Genomic DNA, 26,857 nt, shown 5'->3' on the forward strand with positions numbered 1-26,857 from the left:
CCTACAAGAGGACAAAACATGTAGGCTACATTTCAAGCTGTCTTTGAAAAGCCCGTCAGTTAAAAAGCTTATGTCTTAATTAAAGGGGCACTGTTGTATTTTGAGACAGGCTTGAATATGCAAATAAACCAATAAGCAGAGGGGTAGCCTATATTGTCTAATTCTCTGTATGGTGTTAATAATTTATTTTCTAAAGTGGTTTCTTGCATTATACAACAAAATACAATGCAATTGACAGTCACCTATTTGGCCCATATGGAGTTACAGACCAGGTAAAAGTCATTAATTAGTGTCAAGCTTCATTTTTAAAAGTCTCATGCAATGTAGGCCTGCATTGAACACCACATATAGGCTACTGTAGGCTATATCATAGAAATCAAAATCTATTTCCATGTGAAAGTGTTATGATTGGCTCCATTGGTTTTGTTGGTAGGCCTACATTATGATCAAATAGCCACAATAGCCTATTGGCTACTGTCTAAAACTGTAAGGGTACAATCTCAGTGTTCATTGTAAACACGTGCTGGAGGTTGCACAAAATTCTCACAACGTTCAAGTTTGCGCTCACAAGACCTAAAATTTGCTCAGAGCCCCAAGACATTTGAGGGCACATTGAGTCTAAAGAAAATGTTAAATTAGACCCGGTACTGGAATAGTGACATCCATGAGGTTCTGGGTTAATTTGACCCGCAATTTGACCTTGACCATGGTCTATATAATTTTTGACTGGTGTGTCCTAAAAACAAGATGCTTCTTCACAGGAATGGTGCAACCAGAAAGTAATCAGATTACGGTGTGTTCCGGTGACATGCATGGCTTTCTCGTTGCTTTATTTTACTAAATAATTATTTTCAAATAATTGTCAACATATAACATCACATTAAGGTGTGGGACGTCCACTGTATTACAAGGAACAATAGCAGGTCTATTTCGCTCCCCTGGGTGGCATATTCTGTCTGTTCACAATTCACCTGTGGGAAAATGGCGGCTCTCAACCCCCAACAACAGAAAGAGTTGGCCACTACTATCCGAGAGATTGTTTGTGAGGAAATTACCTCTGCCCTCGACTTGCAATTAAAACCAATAAATTAATATTTTGCACTGCTCACTTCTAAAGTGGATACCTACTCAACTGAAGTGGAACGTTTGGAGACAGCAGCCAATGTGACAGAGGGGCGACTCCATGACCTGGAAACAGCGCAAACTAAGCTAGAAGGGGAATCACAAATCGATTTCATACTTTTATCTACACCTCTATTTTCTTTAATTAAGACATGTGAGCTTGTCTAAATACCACGATTACTACTGTCAACTTCACATTTCAGAATCTCCTAAAAGAGCCACAAGATGGCGTTTCAACGTTTCATTACTACAAAATCATATATTCTGTGATAAATTTGAAATGGAACTAAATTAATTCATAATGATCAATAACAATTCAGTCGATGACCCCCGGATTCTATGGGATGCCACCAAAGGTTTTATTAAATATAATGCAACTGCATTTGCATCTTGGTTGAATAAATCACAATTAAAGAAACTGTGTTAGAGCGTTCTCAACAAACATTCTTTTCAGACCAGGTAGCTATTACTCTTTCCAAAGTCAGAACTTAAATTATTGTTAAGACAGAGAGCAGAATTTGCCATCCATCGAGTAAGACTCAACCATTACTTCCATGGTAATCATCCCAGTCATTTACTGGCCAACAAGCTATGCAGTAATGATCAATTAGCTGAGATAGCAACTATTGAATCTGAAACAGGGGAATTACTATCAGAACCCAAATTAATCAATCAAAGATTCTCCCAGTTCTATAAAGAACTGTACACCTCTGATTCTAAATCCACACCAAGCCAGACTAAGTATTTTCTAAAAGAATTAAGAACTCCTGTTCTCTCAACAGAGTAGGCCACTTCGCTGGGAGCCCGAATCTCTCTCAATGAACTCAAAAGGGTATTGGATAGCATGAATAAAGCATGAACAATACACCTGGATGGGACAATATTCCTCCTGAGGTCTATTTAACATTTTGGAATCAGTTAGGTCCACCATTGGGCAAAACGATTAATACAGACGTTCACAAAGGTTCATTTGGGAGAGATGTGAATACAGCACTAATTTCACTTTTATTTAAAAAAGGTAAGGATACCACCAGTGTTCTCACTGTTGGCCCCTATCTTTGATAAACACAGATATTTCTAAAATGTTGTCGTCCGGTCTAGAGACTTACTTACCGAAATTATTCTACACCGACCAAAGCAGGTTTGTTAAAAAGCGTTTATCCTTGGATAACCTCCGTCGACTATTACATACCTTAGATGCTTCATCAGAAACAACAGCTCCTTATCTCTCGATACAGAAGAAGCTTTTGATAGACTAGAATGGTCATATGCCTGGTCAGTCTTGGAACATATGGGAATTGGCTCCAACTTCATTCATATGATTAAAATACTATGTACCAATCCCTCAGCCATAGTTACTGTATAACAGGGAATATCTGCTCTGCTTTGTTCAGAATTATTAGAAGCAGCAGACAAGGCGATCCAATTTTGCTTTTGCTATTCTTATTATCCATGGAACCCCTGGCCCGAGGCAGTTCGTCAATCGAAGGAAATAATATTGATTTCCCTAAAATCTACTCATCATTTAATCTCATTAAACGCAGACGATATTTTACTCTATCTAGACAATGTATCTCAATTGCTCCCAAACGCATCGAAGATCATAGATACATGTTGCTTAATCTCAAGCTATAAAATGTATCTAACCAAATCAGTCCTATTGCCTCTCAAGACCCCGATGGAGGACATACATTGTTGCATGGGGGACATGTTTTAGAGATGGAGCCATCGCTAAGCAACAGTCTAAGGTTTGAGAGAGGGAGGAGAAGGTGAAGCCCACAAACTCTGTGAGCTCTCAAGACGGCTAGTTAATTGTTTTATTGTTTTAAAAAGTTAGTTTAACTCCATCTGAGGAACCCCATTAATGAACTGTTAGCCCCAGCCCCGCATCCCCGACCACCATGAGGACAGCGTTTTTTGTTGTTGTTGGGGTTCAACTGGCATCGGAAGACCTCTGCTTTTGCTCTCCTCAACAGTTGGAAATGCTGTGAGAGACTGAGCTCTGTGTGACAGGCCCGTTGGACTGTTTGCTGTCCTCAACAGTTGGAGATGCTGTGAGAGACTGAGCTCTGAGTGACAGGCCCGTTGGACTGTTTGCTCTCCTCAACAGTTGGAGATGCTGTAAGAGACTGAGCTCTGAGTGACAGGCCCGTTGGGACTGTTTGCTCTCCTCAACAGTTGGAGATGCTGTGAGAGACTGAGCTCTGAGTGACAGGCCCGTTGGACTGTTTGCTTTCCTCAACAGTTGGAGATGCTGTGAGAGACTGAGCTCTGAGTGACAGGCCCGTTGGACTGTTTGCTCTCCTCAACAGTTGGAGATGCTGTGAGAGACTGAGCTCTGAGTGACAGGCCTGTTGGACTGTTTGCACTCGTGTGCTTATCATCAGTCACACACATGTGACCTGGATTCCGGGCTGTGAGTTTCATTGGATTGGGGACTAATTACTCTGCTATTTCTTTTATTGGTTTGAAGGGGATCTTCAATCCCTGGTACCAGGTCCTAAATAAGTGTATATCTGTGATTTATTTGAGCATTGAAATGTGTTAAATAATAATTGTTGTGTTACATATGATTCCAGTTTGAGCTTTCTACTGAGACTGATTTGATTGAGATTACACTTACGTCTTGAGTTCAATAATAATTAATAACTGTTCATTCCTTGCTTTAGTTAAAGGGATATTTAATTGGTGTGTAGTTCTATATACTGTGTAGGCATATGATATTTCCTAGTGGATAAACTATGGGTGTTTCTCAAAATGCATACTATGGTGCTCCTAGCATGCAAATTGGAGCACGGGAGGGTCGGAGTATGAGTCCAAATCAAAGTATGCGAAACGGTGCACAGGGGGCACTTCTCGAATGCGTGCTCCATTTGTACATATTTTGAAGCATACATCGATGCAAGCTTCAATGGAAAGTGTGCAAAGAAATATGATGCAACCACATAAAAATGACCCAAATGTTATTGAAATCAATGGCAGACATTATTATAGCTGAAGTGAGAGAAAATACACTCCGACTTCGGAATGAAATGTTGCCTATTCACATCTCATATCTTGCCTGACTACAATATTTTAGTTTGATATGTTAATAAATACATGCTGTGTTCATTTGGCATGGTTACCTGCCTACAATACCCACTGTAGGTCGTAAGCCCATAGTAAGTCAACAGAGCTAACTGGCTAGCTACTACTGTTAGCTAGCCAGATAGCAATGAAGAATTGTTAGCTAGCTACCCACGAAGAATTGACATCTGCCATGGATAAAATTGGTTTTAGGTCATTTTTGCCTGTTATAATATCTGGTTAGCTACATTATTACGATTCACATATATCTAGCTGATAATTATCAAGTAAAATGTTTGCTTTGTGTATATCTTGTTTCGTCTCTATTGTTGCCATTGTCCTGGCTGGATGAAGGTTCAGTGAGCGTGCAGCGTGATGTAGTACAGTAGGGGGCGTGCGAGTGCTTCTCAAATGAAATGTTTTATGTGTTCTCCACACTCTCGTCCTCACAAGAACGCACTGAAGAGAACGTCCTCTGAGAATGCACTTGGAGCATGAGACTGTGGAGCACAGTAGTATGCATATTGAGAAACACCCTATATATTCTTTAGGGGTATTTCACCTACTAGGTGGAGGCTCTGCACTACTTTATGGTTAGGCCCACACATACACAAAAATGTATGCACGCATGACTGTAAGTCGCTTTGGATAAAAGCGTCTGCTAAATGGCATATTATTATTATTATACACATACATTTTCACATCTGCCTGCTTACAGACCACATAGTTTATTATTGGTCCGCTAATACTAGTAAAGGCCCAATGCACTACCTTTGTGATTTGTTTTTACAAAATGTATTTGTATTTGAGTGTTTACCAGCATTTGTAACTTGAGTCTGGTAATTATCTGTACAAAACAGTTAATCTGATAATACTTGTGGAATATAAAAATACTTGCTTGATATATGTTTTCCAGTTTCATGAAATACTTTGCAAATGCAACTTATTTATATGTGTAAACTGAAATGGTCTATTCATTCCTTTCAGTAGATGCTCTTATTCAGAGCAACTTACATTAGTGAGTGCATACATTTTCATACTGGTCCCCGATGGGAATCGAACCCACAACCCTAGCATTGCAAACGCCATGCTCTACCAACTGAGCCACATCACCACAATCACTTGCTGTCTCAATGTACTCAATTACTGTATTGTGCATTGTTTTTCTTCATGGTGATGGAATGGTACCAAACCTAGATGACCAGCCTATGTACGATACATTAATGTACATTTACATTAAGTGGTTTGTAAGGATGGTACATTAATACTGCACAAAAAGTTGTTATTTGATCAAGAAAAATCTTTAATTTGATGTGGAGTCTGCTCTGCTCTCATGTGGTTGGCTAGGGACCGTGGCAAAGTCTCAGCTCACTCAATAAATAGCTGCAGATGACCCCTAAGCCTGTTACCTCTTATGGGAATGAGCTTAATACCCCCTCTGACCTTAAATCTCCTAAGGGGCTTGGGCTAATGCACCTAAATGTGACAAGTATGATTTCAAGAATGGAAACAAGTGACATTTGGGTACAGGACTCATGTCCTGACATTCTAGTTCTCTCGGAAACATGGTTAAATGGTTCTGTATCTGATAAAGACATTGAATTATACTGAACAAAAATATAAACGCAACATGCAACAATTTCAACGATTCTACTGAGTTACAGTTCATATAAGGAAATCCGTCAATTGAAATAAATGTATTAGGCCCTAATCTATGGATTTCACATGACTGGGCAGGGGAGGGGGCAAAGGCCCACCCACTTGGGAGCCAGGCCCACCCACTGGGGAGCCAGGCCCAGCCAATTAGAATTAGTTTTTCCCCACAAAAGGGCTTTATTACAGACAGAAATACTCCTCAGTTTCATCAGCTGTCCTGGTGGCTAGTCTCAGACGATCCCGCAGGTGAAGAAGCCGGATGTGGAGATCCTGGGTTGGCGTGGTTACACGTGGTCTGCTGTTGTGAGGCCAGTTGGATGGACTGCCAAACTCTCTAAAACAACGTTGGAGGCTGCTTATGGTAGAGAAATGAACATTCAATTCCCTGGCAACAGCTCTGATGGACATTCCTGCAGTCAGCAAGCCAATTGCATGCTCCCTCAAAAGTTGAGACGTCTGTGGCATTGTGTTGTGTGACAAAACTGCACATTTTAGAGTGGCCTTTTTTTGTTCCCAGCACAAGGTGCACCTGTGTAATGATTATGCCGTTTAAGCAGCTTCTTGATATGCCACACCTGTCAGGTGGATGGATTATCTTGGTAAAGGAGAAATGCTCACTAACAGGGATGGAAACACATTTGTGCACAAAATATGAAATAAGCTTTTTGTGCATATGGAACATTTCTGGGATTTTTTATTTCAGCTCATTTTACATTTTTAGTCATTTAGCAGACACTCTTATCCAGAGCGACTTACAGGAGCAATCAGGGTTAAGTGCCTTGCCCAAGGGCACATCGACAGATTTTTCACCTAGTCGGCTCGGGGATTAGAACCAGCGCCCTTTCAGTTACCGGCACAACGCTCTTAACCACTAAGCTGCCTGCCGAAACATGGGACCAACAGTTTACATGTTGTGTTTATAATTTTGTTCAGTATAAATTATTATAATGTATTTAGATGTGTCATATTACAGAAAGGGGGAAGACTGGCCATATATGTAAAATCTGATTTCTGTTCCCAAGAAATGTGAGCTCATAGTTGTGTCCATAAACCAGAATACACAATTTTTTTGTTGCTGGGATTTACCGCCCCCTTGCTGCCATGGAGGATGCTATTGGTGCAATAGCTCAGGGTTTCCCGAACTCGGTCCTGGGGCAGCACTGGGTGCACGTTTTGTTTTTTGCCAAAGCACTACACAGCTGATTCAAATATTCAAAACTTGATGATTAGTTGGTTATTTGAATCAGCTGTGTACAGTGGCTTGTGAAAGTATTCACCCCTCTTGGCATTTTTCCTATTTTGTTGCCTTACAACCTGGAATTAAAATGGATTTTTTGGGGGTTTGTATCATTTGATTTACACAACATGCCTATCACTTTGAAGATGCAAGATATTTTTTATTGTGAAACAAACAAGAAATAAGACAAAAAAACAGAAAACTTGAGCGTGCAAAGTCAATACTTTGTAGAGCCACCTTTTGCAGCAATTATAGCTGCAAGTCTCTTGGGGTATGTCTCTGTAAGCTTGGCACATCTAGCCACTGGGATTTATGCCCATTCTTCAAGGCAAAACTGCTCCAGCTCCTTCAAGTTGGATGGGTTCCGCTGGTCTACAGCAATCTTTAAGTCATACCACAGATGTTCAATTGGATTGAGGTCTGGGCTTTGACTAGGCCATTCCAAGACATTTCAATGTTGCCCCTTAAACCACTCAAGTGTTGCTTTAGCAGTATGCTGTCACAATCGTTGAGAGACGGGTCGGACCAAGGTGCAGCGTGAAAAGCGTACATGTTTATTAACTAAATAAACATTAAACAAAACAAGAAACAACGTAACGTGAAGTCCAAAGGGCTATAACCATACCAGCCTAACAGGAACAAGATCCCACAATACACAGCAGGCAATGGGCTACCTAAGTATGATCCCCAATCAGAGACAATGAGCGACAGCTGCCTCTGATTGGGAATCATACCCGGCCAGACATAGAAATAGAAAAACTAGAACTGAAACATAGAATGTCTAACATAGAATTCCACACCCTGACTCAACAAACAAGAGTTCTATAGGTCAGGGCGTGACATATGCTTAGGGTCATTGTCCTGCTGGAAGGTGAACCCCCATCCCAGTCTCAAATCTCTGGAAGACTGAAACAGGTTTCCCTCAAGAATTTCCCTGTATTTAGCGCCATCCATCATTCCTTCAATTCTGACCAGTTTCTCAGTCCCTGCCGATGAAAAACATCCCCACAGCATGATGCTGCCATCACCATGCTTCACTGTGGGGATGGTGTTCTCGGGGTGATAAGAGGTGTTGGGTTTACGGCAGACATAGCGTTTTTCCTGATGGCCAAAAAGCTCAATTTTAGTCTCATCTGACCAGAGTACCTTCTTCCATATGTTTGGGGAGTCTCCCACATGCGTTTTGGTGAACACCAAATGTGTTTGCTTATTTTTTTCTTTAAGCAATGGCTTTTTTTCTGGCCACTCTTCCGTAAAGCTCTGTGGAGTGTATGGCTTAAAGTGGTCCTATGGACAGATACTCCAATCTCCGCTGTGGAGCTTTGCAGCTCCTTCAGGGTTATCCTTGGTCTCTTTGTTGCCTCTCTGATTAATGCCCTCCTTGCCTGGTCTATGAGTTTTGGTCGACGGCCCTCTCTTGGTAGGTTTGTTGTGGTGCCATATTCTTTAAAAAAAATTATAATGGATTTAATGGTGCTCCGTGGGATGTTCAAAGTTTCGGATATTTTTTATAACCCTGATCTGTACTTCTCCACAACTTTGTCCCTGACCTGTTTGGAGAGCTCCTTGGTCTTCATGGTGCCGCTTGCTTGGTGGTGCCCCTTGCTTAGTGGTGTTGCAGACTCTGGGGCCTTTCAGAACAGGTGTGACAGATCATGTGACACTTAGATTGCACACAGGTGGACTTTATTTAACTAATTATGTGACTTCTGAAGGTAGTTGGTTGCACCAGATCTTATTTAGGGACTTCATAGCAAAGGGGGTGAATACATATGCACGCACCACTTTTCCATTATTTATTTTTTTGAATTTTTTGAAACAAGTAATTTTTTTCATTTCGCTTCAGCAATTTGGACTATTTTGTGTATGTCCATTACATGAAATCCAAATAAAAATCCATTTAAATTACAGGTTGTAATGCAACAAAATAGGAAAAACGCCAAGTGGTATGAATACTTTTGCAATGCACTGTAGCTGACTCGACGGTTAAACCATCAACTTCTAGTGATTTTTTTTTAAAATTTCAACAGTTTGCTATTTGTGATGTGCTAGATGCCTTGCTTAAGATTGATGTAAAAAAAAAAATCCACTTGACCTGATATGCTTGATCCATTTCTGCTGCACCTCTCTGCCCCCTGATTGCTGAATCACTAACCCATATTTTTAACCTAACAATTATATCTGGTACGATCCCCAAGGTTTGGAAGGCGGCCCATGTCCTCCTCCTTCACAAAGGTGGTGACCCTTGTGACCTAAATAATTAATCTTCCCATTTCTAACCTTTCCTGCCTAGCTAAAATATTTGAATCCTTGATTAATTCTCAGCTAAGATCTTTCTTATCTTTGAAATATATTCTAAATGTACAGTACCAGTCAAAAGTTTGGACACACCTACTCATTCCAGGGTTTTTCTTAATTTTTTTCTGTTTTCTACATTGTAGAATAATAGTGAAGAGATCAAAACTATGAAAGAACACATATGGAATCATGTAGTAACCAAAACAAATGTAAACAAAGAAAAATATATTTGATATTTGAGATTAATCAAATAGCCACCCTTTGCCTTGATGACAGCTATGCACACTCTTGGCATTCTCTCAACCAGTTTCATGAGGTAGTCACCTGGAATGCATTTCAATTAACAGGTGTGCCTTCTTAAAAGTTAATTTGTGGAATTTCTTTCCTTCTTAATGCGTTTGAGCCAATCAGTTGTGTTGTGACAAGGTAGGGGGGGTATACAGAAGAGAGCCCTATTTGGTAAAAGACCAAGTCCATATTATGTCAAGAACAGCTCAAATATGCAAAGAGAAACGACAGTCCATCATTACTTTAAGACATGAAGGTCAATCAACACAGAAAATTCAAGAACTTTGAAAGTTTTTTCAAGTGCAGTCGCAAAAACCATCAAGCGCTATGATGAAGCTGGCTCTCATGAGGACCGCCACAGGAATGGAAGACCCAGAGTTACCTCTGCTGCAGAGGATAAGTTCATTAGAGTTACCAGCCTCAGAAATTGCAACCCAAATAAATGCTTCACAGAGTTAAAGTAACATGCATGTCTCAGCATCAACTGTTCAGAGGGGACTGTGTGAATCAGGCCTTCATGGTGGAATTGCTGCAAAGAAACCACTACTAAAGGACACCATTAGGAAGAAGAGACCTGCTTGGGCCAAGAAACACGAGCAATGGACATTAGACCGGTGGAAATTTGTCCTTTGGTCTGGAGTCCAAATTTGAGATTTTTGGTTCCAACCGCCGTGTACTTGCGAGACACGGTGTGGGTAAACGGATTATCTCTGCATGTGTATTTCCCACCATAAAGCATGGAGGAGGAGGTGTTATGGTGTGGGGGTGCTTTGCTGGTTACGCTGTCTGTGATTTATTTAGTATTCAAGGCACACTTAACCAGCATGGCTACCACAGCATTCTTCAGCGATACGCAATCCCATCTGGTTTGGTCTTAGTGGAACTATCATTTGTTTTTCAACAGGACAATGACCCAACACACCTCCAGGCTGTGTAAGGGCTATTATACCATGAAGGAGAGTGATGGAGTGCTGCATCAGATGACCTGGCCTCCACAATCCCCCGACCTCAACCCAATTGAGATGGTTTGGGATGAGTCGGACCGCAGAGTGAAGTAAAAACAGCTAACAAGTGCTCAGCATATGTGGGAACTCCTTCAAGATTGTTGGAAAAGCATTCCAGGTGAAGCTGGTTGAGAGAATGCCAAGCAAAACTGTCATCAAGGCAAAGGGTGGCTATTTGAAGAATCTCAAATATAAAATACATTTTGATTAGTTTAACACTTTTTTGTTTACTACATGATTCCATATGTGTTATTTCATAGTTTTAATGTCTTCACTATTATTCTACAATGTAAAAAATTGTACAAATAAAGAAGAACCCTTGAATGAGTAGGTGTGTCAAAACCTTTGACTGGTAGTGTACATCAGTCGGGTTTTAGACCATGTCATAGGACTATCTCTGCTGCATCCCTAGTTATAAATGATGTGGTTAACTGTATGGATAAAAGGCAACATTGTGCTGCCCTCTTCATTGACCTGTCAAAGGCTTTCGATACTGTTGATCACTCACTGCTAATTCAGAGGATTTCCTCAATTGGCCTAGACCAGGCTGCATGTAACTGGTTTAAAAATTACTTGACAGATAGAACTCAATGTATATCTACTGATGGTGTTAAATCAGGTTTCCTGGATATTACGAAAGGTGTCCCGCAGGGGTTGATTCTGGGTCCTGTACCTTTTACTGTTTACATTAACAAAATCAACTTGTCTGTAAAAATTGTAACCTGCACTTGTATGCCGATGATACTGTTGTGTATGCTATTGCCCCCACGGTTGTACAGACTCTATCTGAACTACAGTCTGCCTTCATTGTATTACAAAAACACTTTATTGACCTGAAATGAGTACTGAATGCAGGTAAAACTAAGTATATGTTGTTCTCTAGAGCGCATAAAAAAAAGTCTGATGATTTAAGCATATGTACTTTGGAAGGTGTCTATTTTGATCGTGTCCCTGATTACAAATATCTGGGCATCTGGATAGATGAAAAGCTGTCTTTTAAAAAGCATAGTGATGAGTTAGTTAAAAAGCTGAGAATAAAAATGGGCTTCTTCCATAGAAATACAGTAGGTCCTGCCTCTCGCTAAATAGTAGATAGCAGATTATTCATTCAACGTTCCTATTCGTCCTAGACTATGGCGACATCATCTATATGAACGCAGCTGCCACTTCATTAAAGCCATTAGATGCAGTTTATCATAGTGTACTGTGCTTTATCATGGGTGACAATTTTAGTACTCTGCATTCTCTACCAGAAAGTTGGTTAGCCCTCTTTGATGTCACCTAGGTTGATACATTGCTATGTTTTCATTTATAAAGCCCTTTTACAAAAATTCCAGCTGTACCTGACATCATTACTAAACTTCAGACATACGAGTTACCACACCCGGTCTCAGGGATGGCTAACTCTGGAAATTCCTTTGGTATCTACTAAGTTAGGTAAATCAGCTTTTAGTTTTCTTGCACCTTATTTGTGGAACAATCTTCAAAATGTTCTTAAATTTGATGTTCTGGTGCCTCTAGGGCAATTCAGAAAGCTGATTGAGGACCTTATTACCAATGAATGTGTTTGTTTTTTATGACCGTGTTTTTCTTTCTTTCATTCTGCTTGCATTTTGTATTTATATTTTGATGTGTGTATTTTCTGTAATTTATGTAATTCAGGGCTCATCTGTAAAAGAGACCTTGGTCTCAGTATGATTCCCTGATAAAATAAAGGTTAAATAAAATAAATAAATATATATTGTTTACTCTCTGTGGAGTGAATGGCTGCTGAGGAGTTTTCTGGTTTCATTGTGATACACAAGGGATTACTGGGACGGAACAAATGAGAATAACATCACAGAGCATTGCTGTATACACACTCGGCATTCTTCTACAGGGGCTAAACAGATCCCACATTCTTTGCCTCCTTCCGCTGTGTCAAAATGATTATTTATCAGGAGTATCAGTGAGAAGGTGGTGTTTTTCCGTTCCTAGTTGGACACACATTAGGGAAGTGATGTAGTCATGCTGGGTTTGCACTTCTCCATTTTCTTCTTCTTTCAACATATTTGACCATTTCCAAAGAAAGTCAGTCTGTACTGAAACTGTTTGTATCTGAGACTGATTTTTATCTCTAATCCACTCCCTAATGTTTTTCACTCTCTTTCTCTGTCCCCATTCTTCTGTTCTTTCTGTCCTTTCCCCTCTCTTTACTCTTCTATCTCTCACACACACTTTCTCCTCCTCCTCCTGTAATGGGTATCTGTGTAGCACAGTGTTGTTATAGGATAACAGGGCAATATAAACAGTTAGATGTTGTACATCATATCTGTAATTTGTGTCTGATTGTGTTCATGTTAAGGCATCAAAGGGCCACTTCCCTCAAGCCCTGTTGATATATCCATATCCAGGCTACACCGTCACTGTAGCAATTAAAACACAAGTTGACGAAAGTAAGGTGAGGGTGCAGCCTCTTCTGACACCACACAATGACATCACCCATAACATGTGTTTGTCCTATTCATGTCCCTCAAAGATCAGGAAAAACAAGTTGTTAGACATTCTGTGTGTTCCCCCCCACCCCCCACCCCCGGTTATTTTTCTCTCTTCCTCTTTTTTTCTCACTCTGTCATATCCTCTTCTCACTGGCAGTCAGTTGTTGATGTCCCAGTGAGATTGTGAGCTCCTCTTCCATTCTTTCTCTATAACTCTCCTCTCTTGTTGGTTTGCTGTTTGGTGGTGGTGGCCACTGTGTTAGACCATGGGAGACCCTATGGCTTTCTCCTTCCTAAACAAGAGACTGAGACCACGGTTCACTGCCATGGAACGCCTCTGCTACTCCCTGGACACCCTGGAAGATGGACCACAGCGGCCTGACACGGTCAGGGGTGGTTCAACCACACGGTCTACAATAATGAGAGATGTATCACAAACACAGGAAGATTCAAGCTCGACCGCGACCAAACTAGAGCAAGAGGATGTGGTAACAGAAGGGTTGACTCCCCTGACTGAAGAGGGGGACAACGGTCCTGAACTGTTGACCATGTCTATGATCAGTGACTGTTCGATGCCGTTTCTGACCATAGAAGATGCTGGTCCTGATGGGTTTGGTGAGCTGACCGTGGTCAGAGAAAGTTTGACCGTAGCGAATGACGGTCCAGAGGGTTTGACTGTGGTCAGTGAGGGAGAAGGAGACGGTTCTGATGCGGTCCGTGAGGATAGGAGCACTTCCAGACGGAGCTACATAGATGGAATCTTACCGGACCTCATCAGGAGTGGACGACCACTCAGCAGACGCAGAACAGTAGGACCAGTCTCAGACACGGTGAGAGAGAGAGAGAGAGAGAGAGAGAGAGAGAGAGAGAGAGAGAGAGAGAGCGAGAGAGAGAGAGAGAGAGAGAGAGAGAGAGAGAGAGAGAGAGAGAGAGAGAGAGAGAGAGAAAGACAGAGAGAGAGAGAGAGAAAGACAGAGAGAGAGAGAAAGACAGAGAGAGAGAAAGACAGAGAGAGAGAGAAAGACAGAGAGAGAGAGAGAGAGAGACAGAGAGAGAGTGAGAAATGTGTGCGTGTGCTATTTCTCTCATCATCCAGGAATCTGGATTAGGTTTCTGTTTACCACTGTGTCCGAGTTTTTCATGACACTGTGTTTTTTTGAGGGAAAGGTTGTGTGCATGTGCATGTGTGTGTCTATGTGTGTGTGTGCGTGCATGCATGGTTAAAGGTACTGCCTCGAAGGTGGTTTGTATATGTGTGTGTGTGTGTGTTTGCATGTAACACTGTGTCTGTGTATGTCTAGTTGAAGTGAAAAGGGGAATTCTTGTAGGAAGTTGATTAACGTGTTTCTTTACAAACTTACTTCTGTGTGTTCAGTTGAAGGAGGTGCGTCGCGAGGTGGAGCTGTCTCGGAAGCGCAGTCTGAGGCTGAAGGCTCAGGTGGACAAACTACAGGAGAACAGAGAGGGACTGGGTTGGAGTCAGCACAGAGAGAAGGTAACGCACACAAACACACACAAATACAGACAAGCATTCAGAGCATTCAAGTAGAACCATATATTTCAAAGATCCTTTCAAAGGCAGAATGCCTGGTCATACAATCGTTGAAACACAAACAAAAACAGTGTGATGTATAGAGGTTGAATAACAACAAGAAGCACACAACAATGGGGCTTGAATGGAGTATGCTGATAACTGTGTGAGAATGGAGTATTACTTACTGCACACAATAAATTAGTCCTTTTGGTTTCTGTGGAGCACATCACCTTTAGAAGTCTGTGTGTATGTTGAACTTTCTTTCCCCTCTTTCGCTCTCTCCCTCTTTACGCCCCTCTTCTCTCTCTCTCCCACCCACCCATCCCCCCTCCCCCCTCTCTCTCTCTATCTCTCTCTTTCACTGCTCCCCCTTGCTCTTACCCTCTCGCTACCACTCTCACTCTCCCCCCTCTCTCCCTCTCGCTACCCCCCCCCCCCTCGCTACCCCTATCTCTCTCCAGGTTACAGAGGAGGTTCAGTCCATTCTGAGGTTGTTGCTTCCTCTGACAGAGTCCAGCCCAGTAGAACCCTCTGGTCAGGAGAACAGTCTGGATACAGCACTGGTTCTGCTGCAGAACGTAGCCCGCAATCTAGCACTGAACCACACAGCACAGGTTAGTTTTAACTACCTCCCAGCCGCACAGTACAGGTGAGTCTAAAGTAGCTCTCAAGTCTCAGCCACACGGTACAGGTGAGCCCAGACCATGGTCCTTAAGGACATATTCAGTAGACCCAAATAGGGTGTCATGGTTTAATGACACAAACATTTTGAGGAGGTGCTACCTGATTGTCAAAACAAGAACATCTATTAACATTTTGGGATTTCAAAATATATATTTGGTCTTAGTGAATGTGACCCAGGCTTGCACTCATATAGTCTCAGGTGAGCTTAAATCCTATCAGAATATATCAGCAAACAATTTAGGCAGAATAACTGCTGAGGGTATGTCTACAAGACAAGACATTAAGGATTGTTAAACGCATGTATATCATCAATACCAAGAAACCAGTGGAGGCTCCTCAGAGGAGGAAGGGGAGGACCATCCTCCTCAGTGAATTTCATTTTTACATAAAACTATACTAAATATACAGTGAGGGAAAAAAGTATGTGATCCCCTGCTGATTTTGTACGTTTGCCCACTGACAAAGAAATGATCAGTCTATAACTTTAATGGTAGGTTTATTTGAACAGTGAGAGACAGAATAACAACAAAATAATCCAGAAAAACGCATGTCAAAAATGTTATGAATTGATTTGCATTTTAATGAGGGAAATAAGTATTTGACCCCCTCCCAATCAGAAAGATTTCTGGGTCCCAGGTGTCTTTTATACAGGTAACGAGCTGAGATTAGGAGCACACTCTTAAAGGGATCAATCAATCAATCAGATTCCAAACTCTCCACCATCGCCAAGACCAAAGAGCTCTCCAAGGATGTCAGGGACAAGATTGTAGACCTACACAAGGCTGGAATGGGCTACAAGACCATCGCCAAGCAGCTTGGTGAGAAGGTGACAGCAGTTGGTGCGATTATTCGCAAATGGAAGAAACACAAAATAACTGTCAATCTCCTTCGGCCTGGGGCTCCATGCAAGATCTCACCTCATGGAGTTGCAATGATCATGAGAACGGTGAGGAATCAGCCCAGAACTACACGGGAAGATCTTGTCAGTGATCTCAATGCAGCTGGGACCATAGTCACCAAGAAAACAATTGGTAACACACTACGCCGTGAAGGACTGAAATCCTGCAGCGCCCGCAAGGTCCCCCTGCTCAAGAAAGCACATATACAGGCCTGTCTGAAGTTTACCAATGAACATCTGAATGATTCAGAGGAGAACTGGGTGAAAGTGTTGTGGTCAGATGAGACCAAAATCGAGCTCTTTGGCATCAACTCAACTCGCCGTGTTTGGAGGAGGAGGAATGCTGCCTATGACCCCAAGAACACCATCCCCACCGTCAAACATGGAGGTGGAAACGTTATACTTTGGGGGTGTTTTTCTGCTAAGGGGACAGGACAACTTCACCGCATCAGAGGGACGATGGACAGGGCCATGTAATGTCAAATCTTGGGTGAGAACCTCCTTCCCTCAGCCAGGGCATTGAAAATGGGTCGTGGATGGGTATTCCAGCATGACAATGACCCAAAACACACGGCCAAGTCAACAAAGGAGTGGCTCAAGAAGAAGCACATTAAGGTCCTGGAGTGGCCTAGCCAGTCTCCAGACCTTAATCCCATAGAAAATCTGTGGAGGGAGCTGAAGGTTCGAGTTGCCAAACGTCAGCCTCGAAACCTTAATGACTTGGAGAAGATCTGCAAAGAGGAGTGGGACAAAATCCCTCCTGAGATGTGTGCAAACCTGGTGGACAACTACAAGAAACGTCTGACCTCTGTGATTGCCAACAAGGGTTTTGCCACCAAGTAGTAAGTCATGTTTTGCAGAGGGGTCAAATACTTATTTCCCTAATTAAAATGCAAATGAATTTATACAATTTTTGACATACGTTTTTCTGGATTTTTTTGTTGTTATTCTGTCTCTCACTGTTCAAAGAAACCTACCATTACAATTATAGACTGATCATGTCTTTGTCAGTGGGCAAATGTACAAAATCAGCAGGGGATCAAATACTTTTTTCACTCACTGTATTCACGTCACCAAATAATTGATTAAAACACACTGTTTTGCAATGAAGGTATACAGTAGCCTCAACAGCACTCTGTAGGGTAGCACCATAGCGTAGCCGGAGGACAGCTAGCATCCGTCCTCCTCTGGGTACACTGACTTCAATACAAAACCTAGGAGGCTCATGGTTCTCACCCCCTTCCATAGACTTACACAATAATAATGACAATTTCCAATCTATCAGAGCTCTTGCAGCATGAACTGACATGTTATCCAACCAATCAGAGAATGAAGGATCAGAGAATTAAACTAGTACTGAAAGCATAAGCTACAGCTAGCTAGCACTGCAGTGCATAAAATGCGGTGAGTAGTTGACTGAAAGAGAGAGAAATACAATAATTCAACAATTTTGAAGATTTATAAATTTTTTTCACTTTCAGTTCACTTACTTAGCTAGCAAATGCCCGCTAGCTTGTTTAGCCTACTGAAACACCCTGCTCAAACAGAGGGATGCTATGCTGGCTATGACTATCCAACACAACACTGGAACTCTTGCATATCAAAGTAAGCGTTTGGTTTGACTAATTTATTGCCACCGGGGCCCGCCAATGTAACTGCTAAACTGCTTACTTACTTTACACTGTAATCAGTGGTGATTTTAGCGTGTAAATCCTGGTGGAGCAAACTCCCGAAAAATTTTGGGGATACATGCCAGCAAAGCCACTACATAACACTAAACAATACATTAATTGGACTATAACGGTGACAAACGGTGCCCACAAACTGTTAGGGCCTACATAAAGCTATCCCAACAGCAGTCCAAACATCTTACCACTGCTACACCTGGCTATCAGCGGGGCCTTGTCTGGCAGCAAAACAGTTAATTCAGCCTAATTTACTGCCTTTTAAAAAAACATCGCTGATATGGCTGACTTGCTTAAACAAATGTGGTTTCTACTGACAATTGAGATGTACAAACTATGGCATAAGGTGACGACGAGCTGATAAGAGGCAATCCGTAATTTGATTAAGACATTAATGTGCGAGCTAGGACGGATGTAGTCAATATAACTATTTGTTCAGCACTTTAGAAATGTACAGCGACATCATTCAGAAAATGGGCCGTTCTTACAGTATTCTCCCTGTACACCAAGTCAGAAAAAGGGGGCATATAAGCAGACAATGAAAGCTCTTACAATATTCAATGATGACATTTCTCTAAAACAGGTTATAGGCTACATATGCACCACCAAGTCAGAAGAGTAGGCTAAATTATGCGTGGAAAAGTGATCAAATTATTAGGGTGAGGCACATTGGCTACTAACAGCTTACTACACAACATGCACTTAATATTACTTTCTTAGCTACAGTATACATATCTCCCTGGCATATTACATCATTTATGCAGCAGCATATAAGGACTTACCTTGTTGTGCTCACTTGAACAGGAAGGTGGCGCGGCGGTACTTCGTGGGCAAATTTTGTCATCAAACTTTGTCATCAAAGTCTGGCATTCTCTGGATTTATGGTGTTTTCAAGACAACTGGGAACTCTGAAAAAAACAAGGTTGAATTATGACGTTAGTGATCTTCAGTTCAGAGCTCTTGAAAGAGGCCCGAGTTCCCCATAGAGTTTGCAGTGACATAGTGTCCCCATGAGTGACAGAACACTGAGCCGATCACGGCGCAACTAGAGAACATTACCAACCCCTACGCTCTGTATTTTCCGCTGGCTGCCCCACCACCACAGAAAGCATTGAGCTAGGCTGAAATACCTGCATTTTGGAGCTGCCTGACTCAAGAAAGCGAAATTGAGACCATGTTTGTATGCGGCAATGTTTTTTAGTTTTTTTACATTGTTTGCAAACTGATATGTGACACGTATTAATGCCAAAATAACATGCAAAACAGGTGGGGCCCAAAACAGGTGGGGTTCTGACTATGACGTTACTTTAGCTAATATGGTGACAACAATGTAGGCTGTGTGTAGCGGTTATGATATGGTTTGTTTTGGAATGTTTTTTTCGCCTGGTCACATACAGCTGATGTGTTGTGCATTGAAGTCAACAAATTAAGGGAAGAGGTGAGGGGAGGAGAGCTCAAAGATGAGAGAAGGAATACAACGTGGCTACTATGAAAACCGATTCTTAAACGGAAGCAAACAGAACAAAATGGGGAAAAACATACCTGCATTTGTCCAACTCTCATTTGCAACTGTTGGAATAATGATTACACCCTATATCAGCTAGATGCAGGCAAGAGTGCGCAAGGTGGTATTGAATGTGTCACTGTCTGTCCATGTGTCACTGTCACCTAAAATATTTATCTCGTCCTGTGTGGACCTGCGTTGTAAACTTTAATTCATAGGCTAGGTTGTAGCAACCTCATGATGGGTATAGGGAAAATGTGAGTATCATGTAGTAGCCTAAACCTATCAATGTTACATTGAACTGGGTGAATGGAAAATAAATGAGTCATCCAATATGCTGTAATAGAAATAAGGCCATGCTCATCTTAAACGGCACCGACCGGCACTGCAAGAAACACAATTTTATGTCAATGACACCTATGAATGTCAATAAAACAAACTTCCTTTCTTTCCCAACCACTCTTTCCTTTGTTTACCAAGGATTCCAAGTCCGGGGGTCAGAGAGAAAACGGTGTCTCTGACAGTGCTGTTCTACAACAGGCACTACGTGACAGAGATGATGCCATGGAGAAGTGAGTATATACACACACACACACACAAATACACATGCAGACACACATGGCTCACACACTAACACACACACACGCACACACCGCACACACACACACACACACACCACGGCAAAGAGAGTTGTCAATGCCGCTCGTCTGTAGAAGAATAACATTGATATTTTGTTTTATTCGACTTCCTGTTGTACAGGAAGAAGGCCATGGAGGCGGAGCTTCTCCGCAGTAAGACAGAGATGATGTTACTTAACAACCAGCTGCTGGAGGCCGTGCAGAAACGACTGGAGCTCGCTCTGGAACTAGAGACCTGGAAGGTACTGAGAGAGATAGAGGGAGGGGTGGGGGAGAGGGAGAGACAGTGGGAGGGAGATGGACAAGGGAAGAGGGAAAGGATGAGGGAGGAGGGGAGAGAGGGAGAGAGGGAGAAGGAGAGGGAGGAAGGGAGAGACAGATAGAGTGCAGAGAGAGAGAGTAGAGAGAGAGAGCGTCACAGTCTATGGGAAGGAAAAAGGGATATGTCTGAGACATACAGTGGGAACATATAAGCTCAGCTGGGGAGAGGTGTTACTGTGGAAAACAAGCTCTGACTAATCAGGGGCCAATAGCAAATTACCCATGGTTTAACACCAGTGTTGGGGTAAACTACATTTAGTTAAATGAGTAATTGAATAACATTTTGTAGTAGCTTGGTGGTAGTTCAACAAAATTCTAATATTGGGAGTGTTTTCAGTAGTTAATTGCTTTTTTGCCATGTAGTGGTGTAGCTAAATACAGGAACTACACACTACGGACCAAATAATGATGATCCACACTTCTTTGAAAATATATATAATAAATTATCAACTCTGCAAGCAATTCAAGACTCTATTATTATGGTGGGAGATTATAATACCGTTTTAAATAGCTCAATGGACCGTAAAGTAAATCACACTACAAACAATCACCCTCGTGCTCTTAAGGAAATCGTGAATGTCATGGATACATTAGAACTAGTAGATATATGGAGGCTTAAATATCCTGATCTAGTGAGATATACATGGCGGAGACTCAATTAAGCTAGTTGTCTTGACTTCTTTCTTATGTCATTCTTGTTGGCACCAAAAGTTTAAAAAGTGTTGATAGGGGACAGAATGCGGTCGGACCATCATATAATTGGCATATACATTACTCTTACTGAATTTCCACGTGGGCGAGGATATTGGAAATTTTATCAAAGCCTATTGGATGATAACTTGTTTTTAACTAGGACAGAGGAATTTATAACTGTTTTTTTTCCCGACATAACATAGGTACATCAAATCCCCTTATTGTATGGGACACCTTTAAATGTGCCTTTAGAGGCCATGCAATTCAGTACTCATCTCGAAAACAAAAGCATTTTATGTCAAAAGAGTCCACACTTACAAAGGCAATAGAAGGTCTAACAGAACAGATAGATAGCAATAAAAACTGTAACATAGAGGCTCAGAATAAATTAGAGAAACAAAAAGAAATGGAGAAACTTATTCAAGAAAGATCAAGTGTAATATATTATACAAATACAGCAAACTGGATGGAATATGGGGAAAAATGCACCAAATTATTTTTTAATCTTCAACATAGGAATGCTACCAAAAATAATTTACTGAAACTGGTTACAAATGACGGAGTCACCCATGATTCACCAAATGATAATTTGAAGGAAGAAACAAAGTACTTTAAGCATATGTTTTCGTTTCAGTCGCCTCCATCTCCTCTAACTGAAGCAAATTGTAGAGATTTTTTTCTATTGATAATGTAAAATTAACAGCCATACAGAAAGACTCATGTGAAGGTGAAATTACAGAGGAGGAACTTCTGGATACAATTAAAGACTTTAAGTCCGGGAAAACTCCAGGGTTGGATGGCATACCAGTTGAGGTATACCAAACCTTTTTTGATATACTCAGAGGACCGTTATTAGCATGTTTTAACCACTCCTATGTAAATGGTAGATTATCAGACACTCAAGAAGAAGGTCTGATTTCATTATTACTGAAACAGGATACAAGTGGAAAATATAAATTGGAGGCCCCTTACACTTCAGTGTTATGATGCAAAAATTCTAGCAAAATGTATAGCGCATAGAATTAAAAAGGTATTGTCGGACATTATTCATTCTAATCAGACAGGTTTTTTACATGGGCGATACATTGGAGATAATATAAGGCAAGTACTGGAAACAATAGAACACTATGAAAAATCTGGGAAACCACGCCTGCTATTCATAGCAGACTTCGAAAAGGCATTTGATAAAGTACGACTGGGGTTTATATATAAATGCCTGGAGCATTTCAATGTTGGACAATCTCTTATACATTTGGTTAAAATCATGTATAGTAACCCTAGGTGTAAAATAGTAAATAATGGCTATTTCTCAGAGAGTTTTAAACTGTCAAGAGGAGTGAAACAAGGTTGTCCACTATCGGCATGTCTATTTATTATGGCCATCGAGAAGTTAGCTATTAAAATCAGATCGAATAATAATATCAGAGGATTAGAAATCCAGGGCTTGAAAACAAAGATGTGCTGATGATTCATGTTTTCTTTTAAATCCACAACTTGAATCCCTCCACAGCCTCATAGAGGATCTAGATACATTTTCTAACCTCTCTGGATTAATAAATGTAGTATATTACGTATTGGATCACTAAAAAATTTAACTTTTACATTACCATGTAGTTTACCAATAAAATGGTCTGATGGTGATGTGGATATACTCGGAATACATATCCCAAATGAAATAAATGATCTCACTCCAATAAATGTTAATAGAAAGTTAGCAAAAATAGATAAGATCTTGCTACCATGGAAAGGTAAATACCTGTCAATTTGTGGAAAAATCACCCTGATTAACTCTTTAGTATTATCCCAGTTTACCTATTTGCTTATGGTATTGCCTATGCCTAGTGAACAGTTTTTTAAATTATATGAGAAAATAATATTCCATTTTATTTGGAACGGCAAGCCAGTCAAAATTAAATGGGCCTATTTATATAATGAATATGAATTCGGAGGACAGAAATTATTAAATATTAAAGCATTAGACTTATCACTAAAAGCTTCAGTCATACAAAAGTTATACTTAAATCCGAACTGGGTCTCTAGCAAATTAGTAAGATTGTCTCACCCAATGTTCAAGAATGGCCTTTTTTCCCTTTATTCAGATTACAACCTCTCACTTTAAGTTATTTGAAAAGGAAATAATCTCCCAAATATCACTATTTCTAAAACAAGCCATAGAAAGTCGGTTGCAATTTCAATTTAATCGTCCAGAAATGACTGAACAAATATTGCAACAAATATTGTGGTTAAACTCAAATATACTAATTGATAAAATAAAATTGTGAGTTATGTCACACATGCATATGGAAATGTCTGCTCTACCCAAAATTACAACCAAATAATTGCAGCATTACCGCAAAAATGGAAGAGGAAAGTGGAAGAGGGAAAAAGTAAGGAACTTGTCTGTCGGCCTTGCATTAAAGAACATAATTGGTTAAAGAAAATTGTGATAAATAAAAAGGTATACCAGTTTCATTTAAGGACCAAAGGATTGACAGCCGTCCCATATAGATTGCAAAATAGTTGGGAAGAGATTTTTGACATACCGATTCCATGGCATAGTGTTTATGAACTGATACGCAAAACGACGCCGGATTCAAAACTTAAAATCTTTCAATTTAAATTATTATATACAATTCTTGCTACCAATAGAATGTTATTTATATGGGGGATACAATCTTCCTAGCTCTGAAGATTTTGCTGCGAAGAGACAGAATCATTAGATCATTTGTTTTGGTACTGTCCATTTGTAGCTTGTTTTTGGACAAAGGTCCAGGAATGGCTAAACAATTGCAATATTTACCTGGAGCTAAACCTGCAGATAGCACTACTGTGTGATCTGAAAAGCCATAGTCAATCGATCAATAATATAATAATACTTTTAGCAAAATTGTTTATTTTCAATTTACGATCTGTATAAACAATGAGAATAGAAATGTTCAGAACTTTTGTAAAACATCACAGTACAGTTGAAAAATATATGGATGGTGTTAAGAGATAGATGGGAGGTGTTGAATGGAGCTGAAGGATGGGACTAATAACAACAACTAATAACAACAAGATAAGTAATGTAAAGCATACTGTGTCCATAATAAGTATACAGTAATCCCTCGTTTATCGCGGGGGTTACGTTCCGAAAATGACCCGCGATAAGTGAAATCCGCGAAATAGAAAACTTTTTTTTTTTACAATTAGCAACTATTACATGTATACAAATACAGTGACTCACGTGTAGGCCGTTTCACTGCTCTTCAGACTGGGCCGCTGCATCCTGACTGCGCTCTGCAGTGTTCTCTTCTTCTGAAGCCCGCGGTGCAGGTGTGTTTGTTCGGGAGAAGAACATAGTGATAGGCAGCTGTTGTCGCTCTTTTTTCTTCTTTGCAAAAAGATCCTTGTACACCGACATGCCACCATCGATTACGTTGGAGAACTGTAATGAACGGCTCATCAAAGGGTCCCATTCCTCAGCTACTCGCTTAAGTTCAGTGGCCATTCGCACCATGGTTGCTAAGCGACCAAGCGTTAGTCCTTCCTCCTCATCTCTCGTGTCCTCTTCTCCCTCTTCTCTTTCATCGTCGCTTTGTGGCTTTGTCATTTACCTTCCCTTAGCATGTCCAGAAGTTTAACTTTATCTGAGATAGGTAGCATCTTCCGCCGTTTGGGCCCATCCGCAGGTGCTTTTGTCGGTCCAGGCCGTTTCGTCGACATTATGGGTTTAGGAGATGTTCGAAATTACAAGATAATTTGGCCAACTTAATGTAAATTTGCCAAGCTGTTTTATGTACGTACACATAACTGCACGAGACGACAAAATGATAGCACAATTCGTAGCATGTTTTGATACAAGAAGCGGGAGTGAGTTTTTAGCGAATCAGAATGCAGAGCACAATGCACCCAAAAAAAAAAAATGCATTATGAAAATCCGCGAAATAGCGAATCCGCGATAAGTGAACCGCGAAGTGGCGAGGGATCACTGTATAGGTTATATGTTGAGAGCTTTTGTGAAAGAGCACAGTTAGAAAAATATGGCATATAGAAGCAAACCAGATGGGCATCATGAAAATGATCGGAGGAAGTTCAGGAGTAAAAACAAACAAAATATAATTATTGTAAAATTTGACTGTGTCCGGCCCTGCATAGGTATGAAATACACATACATTATTTACACTGTAATATCACCAGCTGGTGTCCTGGCATGATACTGTAGTAATTGAGACTGGGGCCTCAGGGGTCATCTTGTGAGAGACCAGCTCCCTCTAGTGGTGCAATAGAACATTATATTACATATATTACCCTCTTGGTGACAGTAGACCACTGATCTAGCAACAGCTGGCTTATTCTTTCTCCTGATCATAACCATTTGTGAATTAGGGTACATAGCTGATCCTAGGTCAGATTGAACTAGAAAGACAATGGTGCACTGCCCAAGTAGTCAGAATATATACCAAGTTGTACCAAGTTTGGTGTCTAAGGGGTAGAAGTTGCAGCAGTGGGCAGAAAAAGATAAACAATATAAATACAATTGCAATACTGGAATACCATGATGAGATGAATAAAAAACGTATCTTTATTAGGACGATGTCCAGATGATCCTCCAGCAACAGCTCCAGAGCCAGCAGCAGCAGGCAGCAGAACAAGCCCAGAGGAAGCCCTCCCGTCTGGGGCTGCTGAGGAGGACCAACAGACCCCCCATCCAGAGGCCAGTCTCTACCCCCTTGACCTACACCCCTGGACAGGTTCCCGTTAGTACCCCCGTCCCTTCCCCCTCTCCCACCCCCCAATGTACCCCTGTCACCTGGAGGGACAGGCTGAAAATGGGGAAGGTGGGTCGTCATGGTGACCAGGATGCAGAGCAGGCATTGCAGGCATCGCGGTCGACGTGCAGCAGCAGACTGGAGGAGGGGTTTCATACCATAGACTTATAATAACACATCATACACAACATCATATGCATTTAAGGGAGGGACACGACACATACATGTATCTATGTATATACTGGTAGCTACTTTATCAATCTTTCTAACTGTGGATTCTTACTGGGAGAGATACATTGAGCTGATAGTTAGATACACGGTCACAAGCAGATTCATTCTCCAATCTACTAGTACTGTGTACCGCTCTGATCTGTTTGGCTTTAGGAAAAAATTCTTAAGAGCATTCTGTGTATTGGTTGCCTGGATACTACATTTGGGTTGGAGATTTTCCCTCCAACTGTAAGCATTAATTTTCTACTGTAATGACAAGCAGTCATGTTGACTGTAACACGTGTCTCTGATTAAAGGGACAATCCTTAGTTGCTACAGAAAAATACATTTTTGGACCCATTGATTCTTGAAGAATATAACATATAAATGTCTCATGAGCTTAGTTCAACTGCCGTACCCCATCAGAACACAAAATATAAGCTTGTTTTACTCCAATGTTTGTAAATAAAGTAAACGTAAACAAACAGGGCCAATTGCAGCCACTCTTGGCCTAAGGTGAATCAAACCCCTTCAAACTCCCACAAACCTTGTTATCGTTCATTCTGAATCTGATATCAAAAGAGACAACTTCAATGGACAACATACTCTGTAGTTTAGTCAACTACTATTGCAGGGCTCAGCATTATGCAAACAATGGTTACAATGTCTTTAAACATATATTTCATTCTATACACACACACACACACACGCACACACACACACACACACACACACACACACACACACACACACACACACACACAATGTTAAGCATTGGACTTTTAAAAATA

At 41.0% G+C, this 26,857-nt stretch overlaps 1 protein-coding gene across 1 annotated transcript; it reads left to right on the top strand.

Annotated features, from left to right (window-relative positions):
• The first annotated feature begins 13,295 nt into the window (after nucleotides 1-13,295).
• Nucleotides 13,296-26,589, top strand: LOC311142339 (uncharacterized protein). The gene is made up of 6 exons (XM_084177968.1): nucleotides 13,296-13,978; nucleotides 14,524-14,643; nucleotides 15,144-15,296; nucleotides 19,934-20,025; nucleotides 20,213-20,333; nucleotides 25,677-26,589. Exons 1-6 carry the CDS (start codon nucleotides 13,415-13,417, stop codon nucleotides 26,025-26,027), a joined length of 1,401 nt encoding a protein of 466 aa, XP_084034094.1. The 5' UTR covers nucleotides 13,296-13,414; the 3' UTR covers nucleotides 26,028-26,589.
• The last annotated feature ends 268 nt before the right edge of the window (nucleotides 26,590-26,857 follow it).

Source organism: Coregonus lavaretus (genome assembly GCF_964263955.1).
Source record: "Coregonus lavaretus genome assembly, chromosome: 15".
NCBI lineage: Eukaryota > Metazoa > Chordata > Actinopteri > Salmoniformes > Salmonidae > Coregonus > Coregonus lavaretus.

Coding starts and splice junctions, on each gene's coding strand:
- LOC311142339 (XM_084177968.1), top strand. CDS start 13,415: ATGGGAGACCCTATGGCTTTCTCCTTCCTAAACAAGAGACTGAGACCA. Junction 13,979..14,523: donor TAGGACCAGTCTCAGACACG/GTGAGAGAGAGA, acceptor CTGTGTGTTCAG/TTGAAGGAGGTGCGTCGCGA. Junction 14,644..15,143: donor GGAGTCAGCACAGAGAGAAG/GTAACGCACACA, acceptor ATCTCTCTCCAG/GTTACAGAGGAGGTTCAGTC.